At 30.7% G+C, this 25,460-nt stretch overlaps 4 protein-coding genes across 10 annotated transcripts in view; 1 reads left to right on the top strand and 3 right to left on the bottom strand.

Moving 5' to 3' along the window:
• Positions 1-68: 68 nt before the first annotated feature.
• Positions 69-13,887, bottom strand: LOC126917765 (protein masquerade). Its single transcript, XM_050725028.1, has 11 exons — positions 13,508-13,887; positions 8,634-8,944; positions 8,297-8,330; positions 7,292-7,752; positions 7,027-7,230; positions 6,754-6,877; positions 5,164-5,343; positions 4,686-4,941; positions 4,254-4,531; positions 3,637-3,791; positions 69-3,172 (listed from the first exon to the last, which is right to left on the bottom strand). The coding sequence occupies exons 1-11, from the start codon at positions 13,623-13,625 to the stop codon at positions 3,005-3,007; spliced, it is 2,289 nt and encodes a 762-aa protein (XP_050580985.1). The 5' UTR covers positions 13,626-13,887; the 3' UTR covers positions 69-3,004.
• A 155-nt stretch (positions 13,888-14,042) lies between these two features.
• On the bottom strand, positions 14,043-20,832 carry LOC126917744 (BRCA1-associated RING domain protein 1-like). Of its 4 annotated transcripts, none has more exons than XM_050724985.1 (10): positions 20,146-20,832; positions 19,652-19,791; positions 16,980-17,168; positions 16,599-16,752; positions 16,427-16,513; positions 16,164-16,360; positions 15,751-15,975; positions 15,546-15,655; positions 15,352-15,470; positions 14,043-15,279 (listed from the first exon to the last, which is right to left on the bottom strand). In XM_050724985.1, the coding sequence occupies exons 2-10, from the start codon at positions 19,660-19,662 to the stop codon at positions 14,905-14,907; spliced, it is 1,467 nt and encodes a 488-aa protein (XP_050580942.1). In that variant the 5' UTR covers positions 19,663-19,791; positions 20,146-20,832; the 3' UTR covers positions 14,043-14,904. The 4 variants fall into 4 exon arrangements, with proteins under 4 accessions (XP_050580942.1, XP_050580939.1, XP_050580940.1 ...); XM_050724982.1 differs by lacking the exons at positions 19,652-19,791; positions 20,146-20,832 and adding exons at positions 17,521-17,738; positions 18,017-19,165; XM_050724983.1 differs by lacking the exons at positions 19,652-19,791; positions 20,146-20,832 and adding exons at positions 17,521-17,738; positions 18,054-19,165.
• A 152-nt stretch (positions 20,833-20,984) lies between these two features.
• On the bottom strand, positions 20,985-23,715 carry LOC126917757 (iron-sulfur cluster assembly 1 homolog, mitochondrial). 2 transcript variants are annotated; one of them, XM_050725016.1, is made up of 4 exons: positions 23,586-23,715; positions 23,392-23,496; positions 22,360-22,413; positions 20,985-22,073 (listed from the first exon to the last, which is right to left on the bottom strand). In XM_050725016.1, exons 1-4 carry the CDS (start codon positions 23,658-23,660, stop codon positions 21,819-21,821), a joined length of 489 nt encoding a protein of 162 aa, XP_050580973.1. In that variant the 5' UTR covers positions 23,661-23,715; the 3' UTR covers positions 20,985-21,818. The 2 variants fall into 2 exon arrangements, with proteins under 2 accessions (XP_050580973.1, XP_050580972.1); XM_050725015.1 differs by lacking the exon at positions 23,586-23,715 and having other exon boundaries at positions 20,985-21,322; positions 21,739-22,073; positions 23,392-23,490.
• A 429-nt stretch (positions 23,716-24,144) lies between these two features.
• LOC126917734 (C2 domain-containing protein 5) overlaps positions 24,145-25,460 on the top strand; it is a 9,862-nt gene continuing 8,546 nt past the window's right edge. For 2 of the 3 annotated variants that reach the window (XM_050724956.1, XM_050724954.1), the window contains exons 1-3: positions 24,562-24,699; positions 24,925-25,322; positions 25,382-25,460. The exon at positions 25,382-25,460 is cut by the window's right edge and continues 62 nt beyond it. In XM_050724956.1, coding sequence (XP_050580913.1) covers positions 24,953-25,322; positions 25,382-25,460 — 449 coding nt within the window. In that variant the 5' untranslated portion in view covers positions 24,562-24,699; positions 24,925-24,952. Of the gene's footprint in view, positions 24,294-24,561; positions 24,700-24,924; positions 25,323-25,381 lie in introns of those variants that run through there. The other variant, XM_050724955.1, reaches the window with a different exon arrangement.

Genomic DNA, 25,460 nt, shown 5'->3' with positions numbered 1-25,460 from the left:
ACAAGACGTAAACAAGATGAAAACAGATGATTCTCGACTATGAGGTTTCGCAAATAATGTTGAATGACTTATAAAATTTTGAATTTCTCTATATTTGTCCTTAAAATAACTTGTAATTTTTACATATTAATCCAGTGATCCATCTTGGGAAGCTAATTGCTTCTATTGGACTGATGTCACAATTTTTATAAGTTAATGTTTTATCTTCCTATATTGCATTTATGGAAAAATAATTGATATTAAAAATAAGTTAGATTGTCAGCCTAAATTCTACTCTAGACTGTAGACCAAAAAATATATAAATAATCCGAATTCTGCAATCTTTTCTTATGCATCTAGATTCGATAACAAGTTATGTTATTAACTTGTAATAAAAAATTTATATTTGTAATAATGTCTAGTTTTTAAAGGTACATAATATTTACGTTGAATTATAAAAGATTTTTTACAATAATGTTTTACAGTAATGTTTTATAGATTTAAAACACTTAATGACTAACTTTGATATTCACATTTAATATTTTCACTCTTTTTTTAAATCGATAAAACATTCTTATAATTATAACTTGAAGAATACATTATGAGTGATGCAATAATGTACAAAGCAATGTGATATTATCCCCAAATATACTGAATCTACATAATGTAAATATTAAACAATGTATATATATATATGTTACAGGCGAAGTCGACCTTGCTCGGGCAATATCAGTATTACACACTGCACATCGCTGTCCGGCAAAGTCAGGGGAAATAATTCAATGGCGAACATAGTCCAAGTCCAAGGATTACTTATTTCACCATTGAGTGGACAATGTCGGAAACTATTATTTGTTTGAAATGTAACTTCGGTATTGTGCATAATGATAAATCCATGTGGACAGCGTCGCGCTAAGTTCTTCCAGTTTTATTCATCCCACGTCAGTCATACCGTTTCTTTTGAAACAAAGTATCGATATAGGATTAGGTATATAAAAATTTCTGGTTAGCAACTCTTTACAATTACTCCACAATTACGGCCGAAAACTATTATCGCTCGTGTTTTTTCGTGCGTAGACGTTCCCATGCTATTAGCGAAACAATCACGGGCCGATTTTTATATGCCTAATCCAATATCGATATTTAATTCCAAAAGGAATGGTATGACTGAGATTAATAAAAATAGGTATAACTTAGCGTAGCGCTGCTCACACTGATTTATCATTATTCTCAATGTGCATTTCAAGTCTGGCAAAGTTCGCAAAATACATAATTCCCGACGCTGTTCACGCAGTGGTGAGCAATGTAAACTTTGTTCGTATTATATTGAACTATATTCCGTATTCAACCATTTCTTCAGACTTTGCCAGGCAGTGGTGCATAATGCTGACATTGCCCGGACAAAACCGATTTTGTATGTCTTGCAGCCTTTGCCCGTAACATATATATAAAATAAAGAGCCAATTTCATAAAACAAAACTGATGAATATACATATATAATAATAAAAATAAACATACATACATACATATATCAGTTGCAATGTCTTACATAAATTATTATTAAAAAATTACATTAAATATATATATATATATTCTCTACTATGGTAATTAAATATCACTATATTTTGGCCTTAACAAAACCGTTTTAATTTCTATGAAATTGACTTTCACTTGCAATATGTCATTTAATATAAATAAATGACATGTATATACTCATATATATACAATGAATTATAAAATTGTTGGTAAAGACACAAAAAAAAAAATTATAATTATAAGTTTTATCTTTTTATTAACATTTTGTCTAACGTTTAAAATAAGTGACAAGCAACTGACAAAATGATATATGTAGTTTTACGCATATCATATGCAGACATATATTATGCGCGATAGTAAAAAGATTTATATTTAATCACTCTAACTATACTCGACAAAATTCATAAGAAATGTCTGAAGGTTGTTATAATTATTACAATAATCAAATCTGTTTTATGTATCTTATTAATATTTAACATACGTATCGTATATATGTATTATTGTAATAATACACTAATGTTTAATATTTTTACATTATATTTAGTATTTTACAAAATTAGAGTATTTTGTACTTTTATATAATCTTTTAATTAATGTTTTTCGAGTAAATTTATGTCTACCAATGATTTTATAATTTATTGTATAATCTTCATTATTATCTAAGAATCTTTATTAAGACAGCATTTTTTCATCTAAAATTGACGCACTTGATGGCACAATTACCAAAAGGAAATCATAGATTAAACTTATTTATTATATATATTTTACCAATGACATTAAAATTTAAATTCTAAAAAATTCTATTTAATTGATAGATACAATAAACTTTCGTTTTTCCTATATCATAAAATTATGTTTGAATAATTACAGGAACAAGATTTATTACAATTTACAAAATATATTATATATAGCTAATAAATATAATGTTTATTTATACCTTGTTGTCATGATATTAAAGTTTTAAGAATTACATTTGTTTTTGGTATTTTAAAAGTACGTAATTTTCACTTACCAAGATTTTATGACTTTAAAGCTCACAAGAAATTATAGATACGTATTTATTACCTTTGGCGAGAATAATTCAATGTTTGAAGTGTGGCGATTCAAATATTCAAAAAATTGGATAAACGGAAGTTTACTGCATTAGTTATATAAAATCATATTGCTAAAACAAATTTTTAGTTACCTTTAATTATTAAAGGTAATTATCAAGTATTACGATATTTATAAACATAATACGATTATCGTAACATTTTCAATGTTAAATTCCTTTGCACGAATTGTTGCATTCTTATCATGCGTCAAAAAGATTTTTCTTTCTTCTCATATATTTTAATTGATATAATTAAATAATATTTAAAAAGATGTTTCTTAGATATCTTTGCTGGATACGTAACATAATGATGTTACGTCATCAAGCGCGTAAAGGTACTACAATGTTTCCTTAATAAATAAATACTTTAACTTTTATTAATAGAACATAAAAAAGCTAAAGATTATTTACGGAAATAATTTGGTTGATCCAACCAATGAACGCCGATACTTTGACATAAACTCCAGGAACATCCAATCTTCCGCAACCAAAACCCCATGACACCAGTCCAGCTAATTCGTAGAATCCGTCATCTTGACATACTAAAGGACCTCCACCGTCGCCCTATCAAATATTAGGTTTTGCAATTATTATATATAATTGTTTAAGTAAAATATAAACAGTACTTTTGCTTGTATTAGCTTGACCAATAAAACATACTATATTTACAAATAAATAGTAAATATCGTGAAATGTACGAATTATTATTTCTTTCATTTCTGATCTATGTAGAAAACGTCATTTCATTCTATTTAAAAAAAGTAAAAGTCATTTCACTTTATCACGTAGGAATTGTATCATTATCACAGAACTTGTATTATTTTATACAGTTATTAGTTACTCTTGTTAATATCTATCTTATATATATCTTATATCTAATATCTATCTTATATCTAATATCTTGCGCTTGATTAATAAATAAATAATATACTATCAGCTATATTTGCGATCGATTTTGTGAGTTATTATCGCGAATACGGAGATTTCACTGTATAGTATGTATATATACAAAGCGGAATTAATATTACCTGACATGCATCGTTTCCTTGTTCGCCACCAGCGCAAAAACTACTTGCTGGCAAAATGAAAATTTTTTCAGTTACGGCATTCACTTTACGTATACATTCTGCGTCGCTTACAATTGGTATCTCAGCTTCTCGTACTCGAAGCGGGATAGGACCAGCTACATACAAAAGTAGACACACCTTATTAAATATACATATATGTTCTACATGAAAATATAGGAAAATATATACGTATATTTAGGAATATGAAATTGGTAAAGGTGGATAGAATTATGTAGAAATTATCTTGATTAAGTGTAATATGTTTTACTTCACAAAGAAAACGACTCTTTATTGTACTCATCAGGTAAAAGTTAACTACGCACAGTTGTAGTACGCGCTGTAATAAAATACCTGGCAATTTATATTAATTTGTGTCAACTTTACATACATATGTACATGCTGAAAATTTCATCGAAATCGGTTGATGCAGAAATAAGCAACAGACAACGTTCATAATAACAAAATCTATTCACTACTAACTTTGATGAAAGATTTTATCAAGAAGTTTCAATTTGTTCGGAACTTTGCTACATGTACATAAATACGTATAACGAACAAAAACAATATGGGAATCTTACCTTCTCCCATATATCCATAACCAGTGACGGTACATCGTTTACCAGCTGTATGACTAACCCCTCGTGCAGGCAAACATACTAAGCAAACACCATCCTTAAGCTCTGCTTGTCCATGAAGCTTTAATAGCGCTATATCGTTATCAAGAGTCTGACTGTTATGATTATGATGAATGTAAGTGGTTGCCACTCGCAGAGTTTGAGCACCAGGACTTCCGTATTTTCTCGTCAAATCGTGATCACCTACCCTTACATAAATCGCATCCCCAGATCGTACAATACTACAAGTAAAAATGAGGTAATATAATCATTTTAAATATCCACTTTTTCATTGTCTGTAACTTTACGACGTTTTGAAAGATTAGTAAGTAAGTTAATATTATATAATGGTAAATGTATTAAAATTCAAAACATACTGATCACCATAAAACTTACTTTGTTACACAATGTGCAGCTGTCAAGACCCATTGCGTGCCGATGAGTGCACCACCGCAGAGGTACTGATTTAAGGAATTAATCAGGGCAACCTGCCAACACCATTCATTGGCATCTGCGTCTTCCCCTCCGACAACTCGTGCTCCTCTTTCAAGACTACGTGCTTGAATCGGTCCACGGGAGGTTCCTTTTACACCACACACGTATTTACTGTACACGGGGCTTCTCATAGTTGTCATCATCGTTGTTGTTTCATCTACAAAGTTGGTGTAACTTTTTACATATAAATAAATTTTGCTTAATTTCTCCATTCCTGTATTAAAATACAATACACGATTATGGATAAATACATCGTAACGTTGTATGCTGTAGTATGTTGCACGAAATCTTTCAAAATTACAAGATAAATTAAAAACCGCTAGTGCGAATATCTTGAATAAATCTTTAACTTGAATGTTATTAATGTATTATAACTTACACATAGCTGTCGTAAATGGTGTTGTGTATGGCCTTGAAGTAACATACATGGTGTCATTTCTATTAGTCAAAATTGCTTCGCTAGAATTTCCACCGTTGATTTCTCGTATCAATGATTTTGGAGCGCAACATTGATGCCCTTGTTTCTTACATTTAAACAAATTCGTCAGTTCAGCGTTTCCTATAAAGAGAAGAAAAAACAATGAGAAATGTTATTCATATGTAAGAAATTCACAAAATTCGATATTAAATTTCTATACAAACTTTTAAAAGAGCAGCGAAATAGGGAGAAAGAATGGAGATAAATATTACAAAACTAATTAAATAAATGATGAAATACATAATGTATGAATTGAATTTTTATAACTTTTAAAGATTTAAAGCTATCTGTGCTTTCGAAAATCGTGCTGCATCATTATCTTAAAAAACGGAAAAATTCATAATAAAGTCGAATCTCGGTAACTAGAAACTCGAGGAAAGCGTTAAAATTTTCAAGTTACTGGAATTTTTATCTTTACCTTATCGAATTTTTCGAATAAAGGAAGTTTGAAAAAGCAAAACGACTTGAAAAGAGGCTTTGTACGAGGGTTAGCATTTTTCTAATTAAAGAGGCTCAAACAAAGATGGATTTAACTTTTTGCATCCTTACAGTGAATAATAAATCATGTCGCTTTGATACACTGTTAATCTAGCTACGTATAAATACAGAACCACTATCGTCAGAATGTGTACAAGCAGATGAAATAATTCGTAGTATCATCCCTAAAATTTATTTTCATTTTGGAGTCCTTATTCGTTGCTTAGGCATGCCAAAACACATCAAGGAAAGATAGAATTGTTTAGTCAGAGTTTTTAGAAACTCGTGTCTGTCGCCCTCAATAGCGTAAAGAAATAACGTCATAAAATAAGAGTTTCTAAAGGATAAATTAGAAAATCAGTTGTCACGATTCAATAATCGAATAGTCAATCCTCAAGTACTGCGTACTCAAACCGAAGAAAAGGAATTTTCAAGAAAAAGTGCGTTGAGAGAATATTAAATGTGTGCTCTTGACATTCAGTGGATTGGTATTTAGAATTCTGTGTAATTTCTGATCAACGGAATCGACGAAACGAAGTCTTCTTCTTTTTTTGGAAATGTCAATTGAATTCTAATTATCCAGCTAACGAGTTTATCAGTAGTTACCTTAAATTAAATCAGTAGTTACCTTAATTAAAATTACCTAAGACTTTCAATGCAAATTGTTCGCTTCTTTAAAATTTAAAATCGCTTAAAAAACAGTACATATAAAATAAAAAATAAAAATAAATTTACCACAAGCTATAAGAAAATAAGGGATCTGTGGATGAATTTCTAAGGGAATCTATAACCATTATTATTATTATTATTTTACATTATATCTTATTGATGAAAATAAGAGTGAGACAATTTCGAAATATACGACGCAGATATAACGAAAACACATTTACGAAAAATGTATTAACGTTAACGAAGTTATTAGCTGTATAACATACGCAATTAATATTTTCCTGGCAACGATAAGTTTTCAAACGAATAAAGTAGGAGTAACAAGAGGGAAGAGTAAATACTTACTGAAACAAGTGAATGATAAATAGGAAACGATACACGATCCAGGACACTCTGCACGTGTGTCTCGTGGTAAAGAAACTGTGGTAATCGATGGTCTCGGCGTGGGCCTTGGCCTTGGCCTTGGTGTCTAATACGGAGAAGATGGTGTCACTACGTTTACTGTCTATGTGCGAGTAATTTCAATTTTCTTTTTCGTATGGGTTATCCAATATCTTACTTGCCTCAATTTAATCGTTCCATTGAAAGGGTTCTACCGTAAAAAAGAAATAGAATCACCTGCGGCGAGCTTTTCGTGTTGTCACAACAAATATATCCGGATTGACAAGTCGAAGTCTTCGCTATTATTGCGTTTGGCCGTTCACAGAAGGCTGCCATAATGGTTAACAAGCAAAATCCGGGACATGGTTGTAATTTTGGTTCCGGCGGTTTCGTTGTTGGTCCAACTGTCGTTGTTGTCGTTTCCTGTTCAATCGGATTATGCTCGTAAATACGAAGTTGTCTCTTAAGAAATATTCGTCTTTCTACAGCTTTACTTTCTTACAGTTTTTAAGAACGCGTCGATGACGCAACAAGATCCATCATCAGGGCATTCAGCTTCTCCATCCACTTTATCGCATAAAAGAGCGAAGAAGCCACTAACGCATTCACCTTTACACGGCTTTCTCACCGTAATCTTTGGTCTTGTCGTAGTTGTTGGTTGTTTCGCTATCGTAGTAGTCGTTGCTATCGTAGTGCTGGCTACGCTCGTAGAAGTAATCATATTTGATCTTACAGTCGTAAAAGGCGAAGAACCTTTGTAAGATGTATTGAGACCGGTCTTTTCATCGATGCGACTTGAATTGGTTCGGTCAATGACTAGTAGTTCTGGCGGAGGTGAATCCCCAAACGCATCTCTGGATACGCAACATTTATATCCTGGCTTGCAAAGGGTGTCTATTACCAGAACCGCATCGCAGTAATCGGCAATTCTCTCTGCCATGCAAATTCCTGAACACGTTTTTGCTAAAAGAAAATAATTATGTGATAAATACTGTTGGATCGTTGATCGCAAAATATTAAATTACTTTATTTGAGGCAGGATTGGGCACTAATTGATTAAAAGTCGTTGGTAAAAGTTACTTCATTTGTTTTAACTGATCGATGCTTACTATTAGAAGAAATTAATCGTTACAAGTTAAAAGTTGTTAAATTTTAAATTAAGATGTATCTGACATTTAAGAATGTATGTTATATTGAATGAATGCTATTAACAATTAAAAGAGATCCGAGGTGATATTCATTAGAGATTAAAACGTCAATCTCGCAAGAAAGAAGATCGCAATGATTAATCAATGATCTGAATTGACGATTAAATACCCACTCTAATCGTTAACTGTGATTATGTACCAGTTGGATGAAAATTTAATCGTTAATTTCAGAGAAAAAAAAATGGAAAGATATTCGAAACTTGAAAAGGATTGCTACTTGAAGCTTAGAGGGTGTATAAAGATTTTATATTTTATTATATATCTCGCTTTTTTAATAGTTAAATATAAAAAATACATACATGATGTTTTATTCGCTGCTTCTTTCTGATTCTCCTGAAAAATAAGTAAAGTGTTTATATACTTTCAGTCCTTATTTTTAGTAAAATAGATATTAAAGAGTGTATCTATTTGTATGCGTATCAATTTTTCAACAATAATAATTCCACTATTTAACGAGGCAATTGCGATGTGAATCCAATCACTTTTAAAGAAACGACATTCTGTGCATTCTTTATTCTCTAATAATAATAACGCTGAAGACGTCAGTGGTCGAGTTTTAAATATCAAACGTGCATTCACTTGCACGACATAATAAATATATTTATTATTTCGAAGAATACGATTTTGTGAACATACAGAAGTGGCTTTTACGGAAGTTGTCGAAGATACGGTTGTAAGTGCTGTAGTTGTTGAAGGTGTTGTCGTGCTCGTAGTTGTCGTTGTCTTAACGGTAGTGATAATAGTTGAAGTAGAGTCATCGCCATGAGGAGGGGCAGCACTTCCAGAAGTTCCGGTACCATTTATAGGTGCCTCGATACAACATCGCATACTAGCAGGGCACTCTACATCTTCAAGAACTTCGTAACATATTAACGTTGCAAACGTGTGTACACATACACCTGGGCAGTCTGCACTGTTGGCTGTACTTGTTATGGAATCTAATAGACCTGAGAAAAAATAAAAACATCCACGTGAAATCCATTTAATGAAATTCCTGTGACTTCGTGTACCTGTCCATCACATTTCTGGATCATTACGTTCGTGTTGAAGATGCAAATATCATTAAAATCTCTGCTCATGACAGGAGGATTACTACCGACGTGTTATGACTTGCTTGATACCAAACAATTTTAGGAAGTGGATTTTTTACGTATCTAAGAATATTCAAGGTATTTAAAATGGAGTATTTCACATATTATAATTTAGTAACGATATATATTTGTTAAAGAAAGTTTGTAAAGCTGTACACATAAATTTTAGTACAAGCATTAAAAGATTAGCGGAGTTAGAGTGTCAATAGCGGTAGAAATTCTACTGATATTATACTCAAGCGTTTAATATTTATAAATTTATGACTCAATAGAAAGGACAATTGTTTAATAGTATCTTATTGCGAAGATTACTTGTAAGATATTTTTATGCACGATAATGAGTAACACGTGTATTATAAATTCAACATCAACTATCAGGTACAGGTGCGAAGGCACGGTGAGTCAAGAGAAATTCCTGCATACGTAATCTTACGCTCCACTTATAAAATGAAATGGTCAAGCGTGATTGAATTTGATCTTGACAGTTGGTGAACTTCTAAACGAAATTAATAATTCGTTGAAACTGTCCTCTTCGCTCACCACTGTTATGGGAAAAATTATGGAAGAATCACGGATAAATGCTTCGAAATTGACAGCAATGCCGAAGAAAGAACGCAGAATTAGTGCACTCGCAAAAAGTGTCGAATGATTAGAAACGAAAGATTGCAAGGAGAGGACTACAATGGATAAGTATGTACATGATCAGAAGAAGGCCATTCATTGATCCAAGAGACGAAAAATATCTTAGTTCGTAAAAGGGCTTATTTCAAAAGAAAGTCAATGGGAGAATAACATTATTTTTGCTGACGAGAGTAAATTTAGCATTTATTCTGGCGACAGAATAGTTGGAGTGTGTATCAAGAAAGTGGAAAGGGGAACTAATTTACAACCAACCATAAAGCACGATGATGAATCAATGCAGAAGTGATAATGATATGAAGATGTAATTCAATTTTCGGAGTGAGGAGCCATTTTAGAAAACAATTTCTTTAAAAATGTTGCCAATATGGAAGCCAAATAAATGCGGTAAAAATTGAACAAGTGCCCAAAAAATCCAGTGTATCGATCCTAATTATTATTAGGCTGGAGATTTGCCCGAACGTAGAAAACGACATCGCGACTGAAGGACGAAGAGGTCGTAGAGTCGAATTGATCAAAAGAAACATATCGATGAGACGATATTAATGCAAGGATAGAATTGTTTAATTTTTCATCTTTATCAAGTGAAATGTTTATCAAAGCGACTACGAGGTTTTTCTGTTTAAAATAAGGCCAAACTATGTAATTTGGAGCATATCTCCTTATTTAAAATGTGATCATAACTTATTTTCTTTTGCCCATTAAATAAAACTACGTGCTTCAGTTTTTCTACGATGACTACCTGAAACAGAAAGTGTGTTTTGGCCAAGAATTTTTACCGTGCCGTTTCACAAATACGCTTTGCAACTGTCGCAACGTTCCAAATGAGACGAACGCGCCATACGATTGAAAATATATGTATATTATATTTAAATCAACGATTTACAGCGAAGGAAAAGTGTACAACTTTTTATTTTGTGCTAATGAACAACGATCGTTAGATTCTTCCCATGATTAAGTAAGTAAATTTCAAGAAATTCGTCTCATAGCGTAGACTTCTAGGTGTTTTCACTTTAGCAGGCATAACGGCCCAAACAAACATAACGGTAGTTAATTAAACAGCTTGACTTAATCGTATGACCGTTTTTGATACCATACGTGCCTTTTCTAACTTAATTGTCTTAGATTGATAATAAACTCACATCTATATTCTGTATACATATACAATTAGCGTCGTACAATTTTGCGTACAATTTGCGTTAACATCGTATCTATATCTTTTCAACTCTAGAAAATTTCATGGAAGGACAATTCTCTGTTATACGAAGGTAACTGATCAAACGAAATTAACTGCTCTTGAACTTACGCTTTTTCTTTACGCCTCCATCGGAACTAGAGATATGCTTCCAAAGTAAAAAGAACATCAAATTTTAACGATACAGTTTAACGATATATTTGACGAGTATGTGCGCACTAGACTGATATTCGGGCTTTATATTCTCGAAAAGAATATTCTATTCTACGCTACGAAATATCTCGCGACGATTCGAACGAAATAACTCGCGTCCCCGTTTTTCGATGTTCACAAACACGGTGCCTTACGAATTGAATTTTATGAACGAGATACCTCGAGTTCTAATGAAAAGATGTGCGATATATCTCGCCCAAAGCGTCACACGAACGATATTACGTCGCGAGATACCAAGTACAAAATATCACACGAACGACACGGCATTGCGAGATATCTCGTCCAAAGCGTGTCGTCGAAGACCTAACGTGGCGAGATATTTCGTCCTTCTATGCAAAGGGGGACTAGAGCGTTTACAAACACGACTAGACCAAAGTTATTGGTAGAGGATTAAACTACAGAAGTAAACGTGAAAAGTATCTCTGTATCAATGAAATTAAGCAATAGTGAAAAACCGAGATACGATCGTCGTTGTTTGTTTTAAATGCTTAGTGAAATGTTTGGAAAATCTAGCAATTTCTCGATACGAGACGTAAAACGACTAAAAATAGTAAGAAACGAAAGAGATTTTAATACTATAAATACAAGATACTATACTATAGGTAGAATACTATAATAATACTAATAGATACAATACTATAGATACAATTCACTAAATCACAACCAATGCATTATCAGCACGTGAAACATTGCGACGAAGAAGATTTTGGAAACCCTGAGAAACTTTGTCAATGGTTTCCGAAGATATTTTACATAAACGAAAATAATATATTTTTACCAAATATTCTATTCACACGTTCACATTTTAATGTTAAATTTTATCGTTGGCTCATCTAATAGGACACAAATGTTCTATCTTTGTATCTAAAACACTATCACTTTGTTAGATAATTTATCATGTGAAACTCCCTTAACAATGTGATACCAACGCAACAGTTGCTGTGTACAATGAATGTGTAAGGTATTACGGAGATCAATGGATTGAACGTGGAGGACTCATAAACGACTCGTTCTCCGGACCCGATCCTCATTAGACTACTTTTTCCGAGAATATGTGAAAAATGAAGTTTATCGCGAGCTGCCAACGACGCACGAAGATATGAACGATCGAATTACCGCGATCACACGCTTGCATTGACTTTAAGAATTATTTATATAGACCATCGTTTAAAGAATAATTATTTGCTCTTTGACCCATATACCCTCATAATTTATGCAAGTGTTATACGTTACATTTGTAAAACTCAAGTTAACTTTTACGTGCAAATAAAAAAAAGGGAACAATAACAAAAGACTAATTATTATATTACACAATCCCCTCGATACCATACAACTTTTGTTTGAAAAAAGATCTTTTACATAACCACTTTTAAAGCAAATTTAAAGTAATAAAATTAAACGATTTGCTCTGTATATTTTGAATATCAAAATGTTCGAAAATCAATGTTTGTTACATAATGTTTGTATTATATCTTTGTATTGGTCATTCAAAAATTGATCATTTAAAAAAAAGACGTAATACGTAACGACAAACTAGCGAAGCGTCTAAAATTTTCTAGTTCTCAATTTTTTCATTAAGACAGGAAAATTCGAACAATTGCTAATTACGTACGTCGTATGTACATATGTATCATCGCGTACTTTTCAAGTTTGCCAATGGCCTTCTCACCAACAGTGAACTTGAGCGTCATCCGCATAGCGTTGTACAACTCCTAAGTAGGACAATCACATCCTTCCAGATACTATCTATACAAGCGTACACAGCATACATTCACGCATGCGAATTTCTATTTCTCGAAACCTCCTCTGCAACGAACTAATTTTATTTGCAGCTATTTTCTATATACTTTTACTAAATGCTCTTACTTATATAATTCGATCGACAATTTTTGTACTACGAGGGAGAATGTACGTTTCAAATTTGATAATTGAAAATTCTTTCTATTTCTCGAGACTATACTTTAGATATATCTCTATTTACTCATAAGCTAAATAACATAACAAATCTCTCTACAGGGAAGGAGAAAGCAGAATAAATAAATTAAAAATTATATAAGATTATATAGCGTATAACTCATTCTAAGAACGGAAAAATAAATAGATAAATAAAATTTAAGAAAGCCATTTAATAAATCGAGAAATATATGGAATAATATTAGATTGAATTAGATATTCCTTATTATTTATTGTTCGCAGGTGATACATCAAACTATATGTATATGTGTGTATGTTGTGTGTAAAAATTAAAAAACGCAAATAAAAGTAAAAAACTATTTAAGAGTGAGAACGAAATATTATCAAAATGTTAAATTTACTGGAGTATATAATTGCAAATGCAATAGTATCCGAGTGAGAAGAAATAATTGATTTACCTGACAAGAAAGTACCAGCCAAAGAATCGTCGTCCTGAGCAGCGATCGATCCGCTAAGTAGGAGGAAAAGGACGATGCCCCCAGGGACTGTTCTTAGTATCATCTTCGCTTTCCTCATTCTCTTTCTCTCTCTCTCTCTCTCTCTCTTGCTTCCTCTTTTTCTTTCTTTTCCGCTTCTTTTTCTTCAATTTAAAAAGGTAACCGCAAAAACAGTTAAAGAAAGACACACTGTGTCGTTACCCGGTTCGAACACGTGCGTGTCAAACTACTTTACCGCGAGTTCGGCAGCCACGGTATTATGTGGGCCCGCATTGCCTGTTAGACTTGTTTGACTGACTGACTGACTGACTGAGGAGGTACCGGGGCCCACTTGTGGGTCAGGGTGCGGGTCCCCTCTTTTACGCCAGTCAGAAAAAGGAGAGAAAAGAACGAAGGCGGAGAAATAGAGAGAACGATCGTCGACGACCTCACTAAGAATTACTCAAAAAGAGGGGGAAGGGTTGTTGGCATCAACATCAGATATTTATGCACGATATTTTAAATATGAACAATTCTGCTATTACAATTTATTAGTAATCCGTAATATGTACATGTTTCTTTCCTGTTTACCTTACTCGCTTCTTTGACAATACATTAACAAACAGCTTTGAATCAAAGTATATTTACAAACCATGAAGAATGAGCTATTTGCTAGCATATATTATTAATAAAATTAGTGTAATAGCATTAACATATAACACAAATAGGCGTAAACCATCCCGATGATTATCGTTATACTCGGTTTTCTTTCATTAAATTTAATTACTGTCTTATGTTATTTATAGCTTTATGTATGCTCTAATTTATTAATTTTTACTTATATTCGATTTTCCTTATTATCTGATCTTAACTATATTAGAATCTCTCTTTTCCCTATCTTTCATGTTCGCACTGTTCTTCCTCTTTGCCTCTCTCTCATTCCCCTATAACTTTTTTCTTCCGTTCTCTCTTTCTCACCGCATGTATATGTAAGTATATGTGCACGACTAGCGGTACTTTACCCGTAAATGTACGGGATACCGTACGATATTTCCCTTTGGAATTTATCGTTCTTTGCGCAACGGTCAATCCTTCGTAATCATAGTAGTACATTAACATACGTCTCTTTAAAAAGTTCAAACAAGAAAATAACTTGAAATCCTATTATTTGTTTCAATATTCTACGTGACTATTAATTGTAAAAACAAATTTTTTTTAGTATATTTAAATAATTCGTCACATTTTTCAAATTCTCTAACATATTTAATTATATCAAAATATACGATATTCTATTCAATATAAAAATTACACTTTACTAGTTAATAGCGCTTCTTCATTAGTTCTAGTACAGCAATTATAGCTACAAAACATGTTAATAATTAAAGTTTAAGTAGACCTAATTGCGATGGATCAATTAATGTAAATTTTTCTATACATTCAATTAGCCATATAAGCGGAAGTGTTTTTATATGAGGCATATTATATTTTATACGTGGTTCATCTCTTTCTGGTACATATATGATATAATGTGTACATTTATATAAAGAATGAGTAGGTTCATTCGCAACGTGAAAAGGAATAAATAATCCCTGGTCCTTTATATTTTCTGGATTTGGTTCTCTTTTCAAAACTGTTCCACCACCCTCTTGTACTAGTGCTATTAATGCCTCTTTCGTTAATTGCATACCATTTGCATAAATGTTTTTTGACTGCCACGCAAAATAAAAATAACATCGATTGAAGAGACCGGGATTCTAAAAGGATAACCAGAAACATTCAATGTATTATTTAATTTTCCTGTACAATGTGTTTGCAATTAGTTTTACCTGTTTTTGTGCATTTTCTCTAGCTTTCTTTGGGATACCTTTAATCGGTGTACCACTAACTTCGAATATTTCTAAATCTCCTTTTAGTATTTCGCTTATATCCATTCCTAATTGAATCCCTTTTATGACAAAAGATGCTATAAAAATTTATTTGTATAACTGTACACAAAGTATTAATCTAGAAACAAACTTACACTCGGTATTAAGTAACCAAGCTCCATGTAAAAGTGCCATCATTACGTCGTATGACAGTTGTACGACATTTTCACTATTAGCTTCTACTATGACATGAGTCACAGATGATCTACAACATATTATGTAATATTTATAATCTCCTACATTTAAAGATGTAATATAATACTATATACTATAATACGACTAAAAATATCATCAACATACTGAAATCTAGATACAATTTTAATTTTATTCTTTGACGCTATTTCATTCAGATGTCTTTTATTCTCTTCTTGTAAATCTGATACATATATAACAACCATATCGAATGTCATGGAAAGTGATTTATTTAAAGTATGACTAAGATCTATGGTGGTTTCAAGTACATTATCCAATTCATTTTCATCTTTCAAAATATTCCACATCTCACTGTATGGCTGACAATAATCTCTAAAATGCAACATATAACATGAAATGAAAATATAAAATGATAATAAGAAGAGAAGAAGTTTACATATATAAGAACTATGATATAACTAACAACTTTATACAGATATTGAGAATATCAACATATGTGTATATAATATATAGAATATTTACTTCGACAGTTTAATAAATCAATATTAAGTAACACATACATAGGTTTTCTTCCATAATCATCATACACATTTTTATTAGCTGAATATTTTAATAGCATTTTTGCTTCCAACAATCTATTTGCTTTAGCAGCTTCGTGTAACGCTGTTCTGTTTCCTTCACCAGGTGTATTTGGTAATGCACCACATTCTAATAGTAACTGACATATATTGGTATGACCATAACTTACAACTTCTTGCTGCATAAATTATATTTTCATTATTCAAATTCAATTTAAAAAGTTATTTTATAGTGTAATAATTACCAAAGGAGTCCAACCATTATAATCCTTTGTATTTGGATTTGCACCAGCAGCTAATAGAACTTTTATGTGATCTTCTTGTATCTTCCCCTAATGTTAATTTCATAAGTTTAATCACATCTTTTATTTTTTAATTGTTTATTATATATTATATATATAAGTATCAAAAATTTACCTTCAAACACGCAGTATGTAATTGTGTTTCTCCTTTACTGTTCTGTTTATTGATATTTTTTTTTGGTATGCGATATTTTAAATTACATAATGTAGAATTGGTTCTGTTAGGTGACTGTATCGAATTTGAAGTTGTGGCTATATTCCATAAATCTCTATTAAATTTATGTTAATTTAAAATTGAGCAGAGCATATCATATTAAAATTTTATTTGTATATATAAGACATATTTAGTATAAAATTTTGGAATTAACTATAATCAGATGTCAATAAAGTCTCATAAGATTAGATACACTTATTCACATATTTGAAACAATTTAAATATATTTTAAAGAATGCAAATACAGAAATATGAAAATTTATTCTTTAACTTTTATAATACCTTTCCTGTATTATTTCTGCGATATTATTGCAATGAGATACAAGACTCTCAATTAGATGATCGCTACATGTTTCAATGGGTTGTACAGGTGTCTTACATATTATACATAGTGAATCATTCCCAACACACTGTTTACAAAAGAAATGACCACAATTGGTGTATCTTGTCGCATTTATTGGCTCATTTCCACTACATAAAAAAAAGTAAAGAAAATTATAACATACTTGTTTATACATTTTAAAAAATGCCAAATATATGAGATAAACTATGTAAGAAATATGAAATGTATCATTATAATTAATCAGGCATGTTAATTTTTGGGCATATTTTTTAATTGTAATATTGAAAACAATTTTAATAAGATTGTAAAAATAAGTTCGAATTTTATCTTTATTCGGTAAATAAATAATGGATCTTAAAGATAAAATATATATAAATGACACACACACACACACACACTCTCTCTCACAGACACACAAATGTGAGAAAATTTAAAAGACAATATAAATATGTTTGTTAATTGTTTTAATTAAAATATTACCATTTGTTACACTTCAACACATTTGCAAAGTCTTTTAAAGCGTCACGAGTGTTCTTCCATGAAGTGTCCATTTTCAATTATTATTATAGTACATATACGTATATTCAAGAAATTTCTTTATCATTCCTTTTATAAGCATCTATCGAAAGTTAACCGTACTAAGTCCAATTATAGTTTCTTGCGTGGTTAAAGGGTTTGTTAAGTTTGAAGAATACATTCTAATGGACATAAAATTACTGTAATAGCTTTTAATGCGTAAAATTAAAAAAATGCAACTCTTAACTTAAGATTCACAACAATTCAAAAGTTATGTGTATATATCCTTGCGTTTATATTCATTAAACCGAAGTTTAAACAAAAAAAAAAATATATATATATATATATGTCATTTCTTGTTTCGATTGTATAGAACACTTTTCCTTAAGGCATTAAAAGTCTTTGTTGAAACGAAAACGGAGTTAAACTGTTGAACTACGCCACGATAAACCGCACACACCTGTTCACATCACCAGAGAGGAAATAAGAATGCTCACGCTTATAGAGCTGCTTGCTCCCGGACTAGTGCTGCACCATGCAACCAAGTGTTGAATTTAATTGATGTTAGCATATACAAGAACCCATAAAATTGGGGATCTATCCTGTTTGGTTGCACACTAGCATGGACAAGAATCTATCGAGTTCCATGCTACAAGAACCTATCTAATTGTACGGTTCTACGGAGAACTTCATATCTATTTTTCTATTCGAGATAGACAAGTATAAGAATGACAAAATGGCACAATAATGAAACTAATTGTAAGTTGCCTAAGAAAGAGAAATTAATTGTTTACTATAATTTTGTACGATGACACAAAGCGGAGTTAGAAATAGAACAAAAAATATGATCGAAATAGCAGCCAATTAACTCATATTATTTGCTATATAATTCATAATTATATGATATTATATGATACAATTAGTAATTATATGTCTCAATCCCAGTGGAAGAAATTTGGGCATTTCATAGACGCAACACTACGTATAAGAACGCCACAATTAATCAACGCAACGCTACATCTTAAAATGGTTTTAATATAAAGTTACTACCTATAGATGAAAAAAAAATATAATTCAACTATACGCGATAGTAACAAATCGCAACGCTGCGAAATTAATTCAAAACTAACGTGTCATCTTAATTCGCCTTTAAATAAAAGAAAACGCGACAAATTCAAATTCTACTTTTCGACAAATTCTAATAATTCACGATAGAAAATACTAAGAACAATCGCGACATCTTATAATTCGCAACGCTAAAGCAAACGTGATCATCTTTCCATCGTAACGCCAATCCAAACCGAAATCAGTACTTTTTCGCAACTCTAATCGATAACACGAAATTTAGACTCGCAACGCTAATTTCAAAGACCGCGATTAGCCCAACATGACGATGGGCCGACATGTACGTTGGCTAACAAACAAATCACAACTAATACTACTACAAATACTATAGGCGAGCACAGTAACAAAGTAGTAACGAGAATGACTTTCTATTCTCTGGATGATCCAGAAGATGGAAAGCCATTATAGTAGTTGCCCTCTTCTATGACAATTTGCCGAGCCTCTTCGGCTCGTAGCCTCTTCTTTTCTTCGGGCGCGATGCCCGCTGAAACTTACATCTTATAAAGATTCGACAATGTTTACAATAAATTAACTAACTTAACTAAATTAACTTAACTAACTCTTAACCAAACATGCCTGAAATGATTACAGTGTACAATATAATCTTGCAGCGAAACATGTCTGAACATATCTTACGCAAATTCTTTCGAAAAAATAATAAGCTGATTTTTCTGATACAAATACGTAAAACTATAATAACTTCATAATAGGTTATTTTCTAATAACAATTAAATAGTTCATATAATTTGGCATATATTGATATAAAAGCATTAATTGTTGAAAAGTGATTTTTTAATCTTTCTTTCATCTTAATATTTTCAACAAATTATGCAATTATTTAAAAAATAATGTCATTATATATCAATTGTAAGTGGCATAGTAATTATACAGAAAATATTATCATTGATCCAACGAAAAGAGAAAATAATCACGTACATATTCCGCTTTCTTATAATAACTCAATCATTACCAAATCTGCATGGGAAACCAACGAATTGATTATTAATCTGCGTCATCCATTTCGTATTAGTTCGAATTATCGATTATTAATCACTTGTGACGTTTGTGATGCGAACCTCTATTTTTCTACTCACGTGACTAGCCAATAATCTGTACAAAAGAAAACCAACAATTTCAAATAAATGTATGATAAAAGATCAATAATTTACAATAATATTACAATAACTAAACAAATTATAGTAAGATAAAGGAATAATAAAATCCACAGTTTGCCTTAAAGGCCGATAATGTGAATTTCCGATCATATTAACCATCAGAAATACAGTATTGTAACCAATTACAGTGAAATAAAGTGATATTATAACCCAAATTATGTGTCAAAGACCGATAATATGAGCTATCGACGATTGTAACTTATCAAGTACGCAGTCAATGATGAAAATAAAAGAAAATTTCTTAATTTTATTAAGATTATGATTAATAAATGATTAAATACGAACGTACTATTTAAATGAAGCAGATAAAAGCGTAGCAAATGTTGATAAAGTCGAAATGAAAGTACTAATAATGACAAGGTAACGATCGACGAAACGAATTTTCGCTCCACGACTTTTAAGACTACAATGACACCTCACGACACGATCCTTCACGAAACTACGACTTCCCAATATTTCACACCAATAGGAAAGCTCCATTTGACGTGACAATAGGAACGCTCCAATAGAAATTTGACAATATTCTGCGCCAATAGTCACGCTCGATTTGATTTCAGAATATATTGCGCCAATAGGAGCGCTTGATTTTCGTATATACGAGCGCGCGCAAATTTATCGTATTCAAACAGTGAAATTGATGAAATTGAGGAACAGAAAACACACATAAGACAATGTTCAGTAACAATTACGAATAAGATTATGTTTTTAATGAAAAGCTTTTATGTCTTACACGAGTGACGCTGATATTGACAAAATATGACAAATAGATAGGCTAATATTTACATTCGGCAGTGTAGATAAATTTTTTTGTATCTTTTTATATAATGTAATAATATAATTGACAAAAATAAAAATAGCTAACAAAAAATGCGAAGGAGGTTGGTCCAAATCCTAATAGAGACTTCTTTTTATAATGAATGTAATACCTCAAAACAATTACTTTTTTTATTATCGGTAAAACCGGACGAATATACGCAATATGTTAGTATTACGTGAAAATATACTTTGTTAAAATTGAACTATTTACAGTTTTTAACACGATTTATCAACGCCTTGCAATTGTTTACTTTCCTAGTACACCTCAATAAATCAAAATGAATCAAGCACATTAACGTCAAAATCACCGCATAAAGTTTGAACGAACAATGCCTTTATTACGCTTTATGATTTCACTGTCATACTCTTTGAGCATTATTTTATTCTTCTATAAATCTTACTGTACATATATATACATATACGCATGCACATATATATACATGTATAATTATACGCACATATATTTACTGTTAATAAATACGTATAGCATATAATCCTAATAATCGTCGAAATACAAAAGTACACACGTACGATGCAGAATGATATATAAATTTTTATAGGAGACTTATTGTAACAGGCAAGATATTATTTCATATTAATTATTATAAATGTATACATATCATATGAAGCATCCTATATACAGTACTGAGCTGCAAAATAAATATACAATATTATAAACATTCAATAATTCATGTAATACAACTCACATATTTTATCTATTCGTTGAATTTATCAACAAATACGATTTATGTATGTAATAATATTTTACAAGAAAACGTTAGTAATGTTGAAAAATGTTTTTGCATCGGAATCAGAATCTTTTGAATTAATAATCGGTTAATTTTCATTATATATGTATGCATATAGTATCCATTTATATACATATACATATAATCAACAAAATTTATTACTTAAACAGAAAAAAGATAATGAAATGAATTTACCGCGATAACAAGCCATATAATGCCAAATCTAATTTGCAGTATACAAAACAAATGTAATATATAAATCTATACATCTAAACCAATAGAGATTTCTAAAACATTTTGTTTATATTATATTATACCTTATTTTTTTGTGAAGCCACATTTTACCAAAATTTGTGATAATTATGTAATCTGCATTAACTACGATTTTTTAAGTTTACTAAACAGAGAAACTTTCTCCGCATCCACAAGTCCCTTTAATATTTGGATTATTGAAAACAAATTCGGAACTTAATTTAGTTTCCACATAATCCATTTCAGTACCTAGCAGAGACAACTGGGCCTTTTTGTCGATCATAATGCGAACTCCATCTTGAACAACCTCCTCATCGAGTTTACATTTTTCTTTGGCATAATCAAGAGTGTAACTTAGACCGTTACATCCTCGTTGTTTCACACTGACCCTTAAACCGATCTGAAATAGCAAGTAGTTTTTATGCAATATCTGGTTCTAAAAAGTCAGCTATTTTATATTACAAAATATTTTACATCAATTATTAATATTTTGTACAATTTATAATTCAATAATTATTCTTGGAACAAAATCAACTTAATTAGTACTTAGCTGTAACAATATTCAAATCTTTAAAATTGAAATAGTCAATATATGAAAATAAATTTATTTTAAAATAAACACAGTATTTTAGTTACTTTATAATAAATAAGAAGGTATTGAAGTAAAGGTCAAACTGTCTACTCACAAATTCGTTTTTGTCTTTTAATAATTCCTTAATTTTTTTTACTGCACTTGATGTCTGAAATAAAATAATTATAGCATGAAAATCTAAAATATCTTTGTTTATTTGGAAATGACAAATATTTTTATAAATAAACAAATTGGTACAAGATTATAATTCTCACAATTTAGAAATGAATACATATTCTATTAAATGGAATGATATGCTGAAATTAATTATACAATGTGTGATATATGTGTATAAAAACAAAATTCATAAAAAGGATATAATCATTATTTACAGATTATTTATTATTATTATTTTTTTACGATGCTTTACTTGCATTTGATGAATTTTATTAAATGTTACAACAATATGCTACAAATTTAATACAGTTTCATATAACTTAAAGAAGGAACTGAGATAATATTTGTTATATTATATTAAATATCAATACTAATCGTTCAATTACAATTAATAAATTCATTAGTTTTTTATGTATAAAATCATTAATTTCAATAAAGATATCGGTTAAAATATTCTAGATTTATATCTATGCAAGTGTCTGAGAATATTTATAAATATTTTTTGGTACTTATATTTATGTCACACATTGTGTAATTATATTTAACTTTTAGTATAAATAGCAATACAAAGTCAAATTATACATGTTTACATACTCAATAATAGAGAATAACTTAATATTCACTATACAAAGTTCTTATAAGATATTTCATAGCTACAAAAAGAAATGTTTATCCACAAATTAATAACTAATTATTGATACATATCTTTTATTGTTTTGTGAAAATTATAAACAGCTAAAATCATGAAAATTTCTACAAAAATAAATAAGTAGTCAATGTGTTATTATATGTAATAACATTGGTTTTAAGAATAAGAATTATACGTCAACATATCAACATAGATTCAAAACTTAATCTTAACCTTTCAATGTTCAAAATATACATACGTTCGTAGCAATATTAACTGTACACCATGTTAATAATCTAAAACTATCACATATTTATATGTGTATGTTAATTATTTACTTACTAACGTAAGCGCAGCTCGTGTAGCAAGTATTTTTCTACCTTTGACAGCACGAACAGTAGCTGCAGCAGCTACGGAAGAAGCCATATTGATCTCGTAACGCCGATACTGCGTATGAACACATGTAAAATATATGTATGTACAAGGAATGATATAACTATATTCATACAAACATAGATAGGTATAGCAGATGATACATTTAGAATACAGAATTTTAGGATTGACGATTGGCATCGACTGAATCGCTGATATACATATGTATTTCCATGCATCAGTGGACCGAATGCTGCCAAATTGCAGTAACAAACAATGAGGAATTTTCTACGCACCGGTAGACTACAATTTTCAATATAGCAAAGTTAATTGTGTAAGATTGTTTCGACATATGTTCAGGTTATCCCAAATAAAGCAATAAATATAACATCAGAGAGAAAAGATTAAGATTGTATTTAATTTGTAATTGTATCTTCTATTTAATACTTGGGTAAATTGAACATAGTACAACGTAGATATCAAGTATCAATCGAAAGGTAACAAACAACTATCGAATAACCTTTTTCACTTCTCGTGGCAAATGGGAACTGCTACCAATCAACGTAATAATATAAATTTCATTAATTTACTTGCATACAAAAACGATCATTATAATAGATTAAAATTGCTCAGCGGGCAATAAAGTTATAAATTTGAAACTGAAGTATGCACATATCATTTTCTTAATGTCCTTTAACCTAAAATAGAAGTATGCGATATAGAAGAAATTTGAAATCGCACTTCACGTTTAACGCGATAAACCATACGAATTTTGTAAAGAGTAATAATTTGGACGCTATCCAATTCCAATTATAATGTTCTATCACATAATCATAATATTCGGATTTCGAACGTTATTGGTAAAATAATAGGTAAGCTGAATATTAACGAGAATAAAGTAATCGATAAAATTAATAGTTGGTACTATTCGTGGAAATTTATATATTTTATTCGTTTTTATAAGTAAAAGTACTACTTATATATTATTTTGTATAAATTATAGAATGTGTGAAATAAATTTGTTAATGCGTCTGAAGAGTTTTTCTGTGAAGATAACAAGCACGTAATGCATTACCTGAAAAATGTGGCTGTAAACAAACGTCAGCTCAACGTTACTTAACAGACTTTTAAATAATTTACGTTAGAATGATTAATATAACATTGATATGTATTAGCTGAGCTGAAGTTTTATGTACTAATGTAACAAATAATAATTTGCACGTCAAATGAATTTGTTGCGAAAACGTGTATTAAAACTCATAAATTGTTTTGGCGAAAGTAAGTATTATTATTCTTGGAAATGTGATTACGACGTATTATAAAATTAGTTTTCATATCGATCAACATATTCCTCGAAATAAAACTCTTTAAAACATAACCTCCGCTGTTACTACATATACAAATACTACATATACAAACGTGTCGTTACTAGTATAAAAAATGATGACATACTGGACAAATTTCTTTTATATGATTGCGAAAATTATATTACTTTGATTGCAGGATTTTATTAAAGTAGTTATCCGTCAGGATGCCAGGGAAGATAAAAGTCAAAGTATTGGCGGGTCGCAATCTGCCAGTAATGGATCGTTCTGGTGATACGACGGATGCATACGTCGAATTAAAATTTGGCAACATAACGTTTAAAACAGACGTATGCAGAAAATCGCTCAATCCTCAATGGAATTCAGAATGGTACAGGTTCGAAGTTGATGATTCTGAACTGCAGGATGAGCCATTGCAGATCCGATTAATGGACCATGATACCTATTCTGCAAACGATGCAATAGGGAAAGTTTATATAAACTTAAATCCATTATTGTTGCCTGGTGTTCCTCCCACAGTTAAAAATATCTGGACATTAGAGGCTGCAATGAATACCAATGCTGGCTCTCAAAGTGGTGTGTATTTGTTCTTAACGGTAGAACATTCAAACAAATTTAATAAGATTTTATTCTAGGTTCTGTTATGACTGGATGGATACCAGTGTATGATACAATGCATGGAATTCGTGGCGAAGTTAATATTATTGTTAAAGT

This window comes from Bombus affinis, chromosome 6 (assembly GCF_024516045.1).
Source record: "Bombus affinis isolate iyBomAffi1 chromosome 6, iyBomAffi1.2, whole genome shotgun sequence".
Taxonomy (NCBI): Eukaryota; Metazoa; Arthropoda; class Insecta; order Hymenoptera; family Apidae; genus Bombus; species Bombus affinis.
The sequence above is the reverse complement of the archived record's forward strand: the minus strand, read 5'-3'. Positions and strand labels throughout refer to the sequence as shown.

What these genes read in the sequence shown, in the direction of transcription:
- LOC126917765 (XM_050725028.1), bottom strand. Translation starts at nt 13,625, where the DNA reads ATGAGGAAAGCGAAGATGATACTAAGAACAGTCCCTGGGGGCATCGTC. An exon ending in AGCAGCGAATAAAACATCAT is followed by an intron (nt 7,753 to 8,296) that starts GTATGTATTTTT and finishes ATTTTCTTTTAG; the next exon opens with CAAAAACGTGTTCAGGAATT. An exon ending in TCGACGCGTTCTTAAAAACT is followed by an intron (nt 7,231 to 7,291) that starts GTAAGAAAGTAA and finishes CGTATTTACGAG; the next exon opens with CATAATCCGATTGAACAGGA.
- LOC126917757 (XM_050725016.1), bottom strand. Translation starts at nt 23,660, where the DNA reads ATGCATGGAAATACATATGTATATCAGCGATTCAGTCGATGCCAATCG. An exon ending in TAAAATTCTGTATTCTAAAT is followed by an intron (nt 23,497 to 23,585) that starts GTATCATCTGCT and finishes GTTCATACGCAG; the next exon opens with TATCGGCGTTACGAGATCAA. An exon ending in CACGAGCTGCGCTTACGTTA is followed by an intron (nt 22,414 to 23,391) that starts GTAAGTAAATAA and finishes ATTTTATTTCAG; the next exon opens with ACATCAAGTGCAGTAAAAAA.
- LOC126917744 (XM_050724984.1), bottom strand. Translation starts at nt 17,591, where the DNA reads ATGGACACTTCATGGAAGAACACTCGTGACGCTTTAAAAGACTTTGCA. An exon ending in TACATACTGCGTGTTTGAAG is followed by an intron (nt 16,514 to 16,598) that starts GTAAATTTTTGA and finishes AATTAACATTAG; the next exon opens with GGGAAGATACAAGAAGATCA. An exon ending in AAAATTGTATCTAGATTTCA is followed by an intron (nt 15,656 to 15,750) that starts GTATGTTGATGA and finishes AATATGTTGTAG; the next exon opens with ATCATCTGTGACTCATGTCA.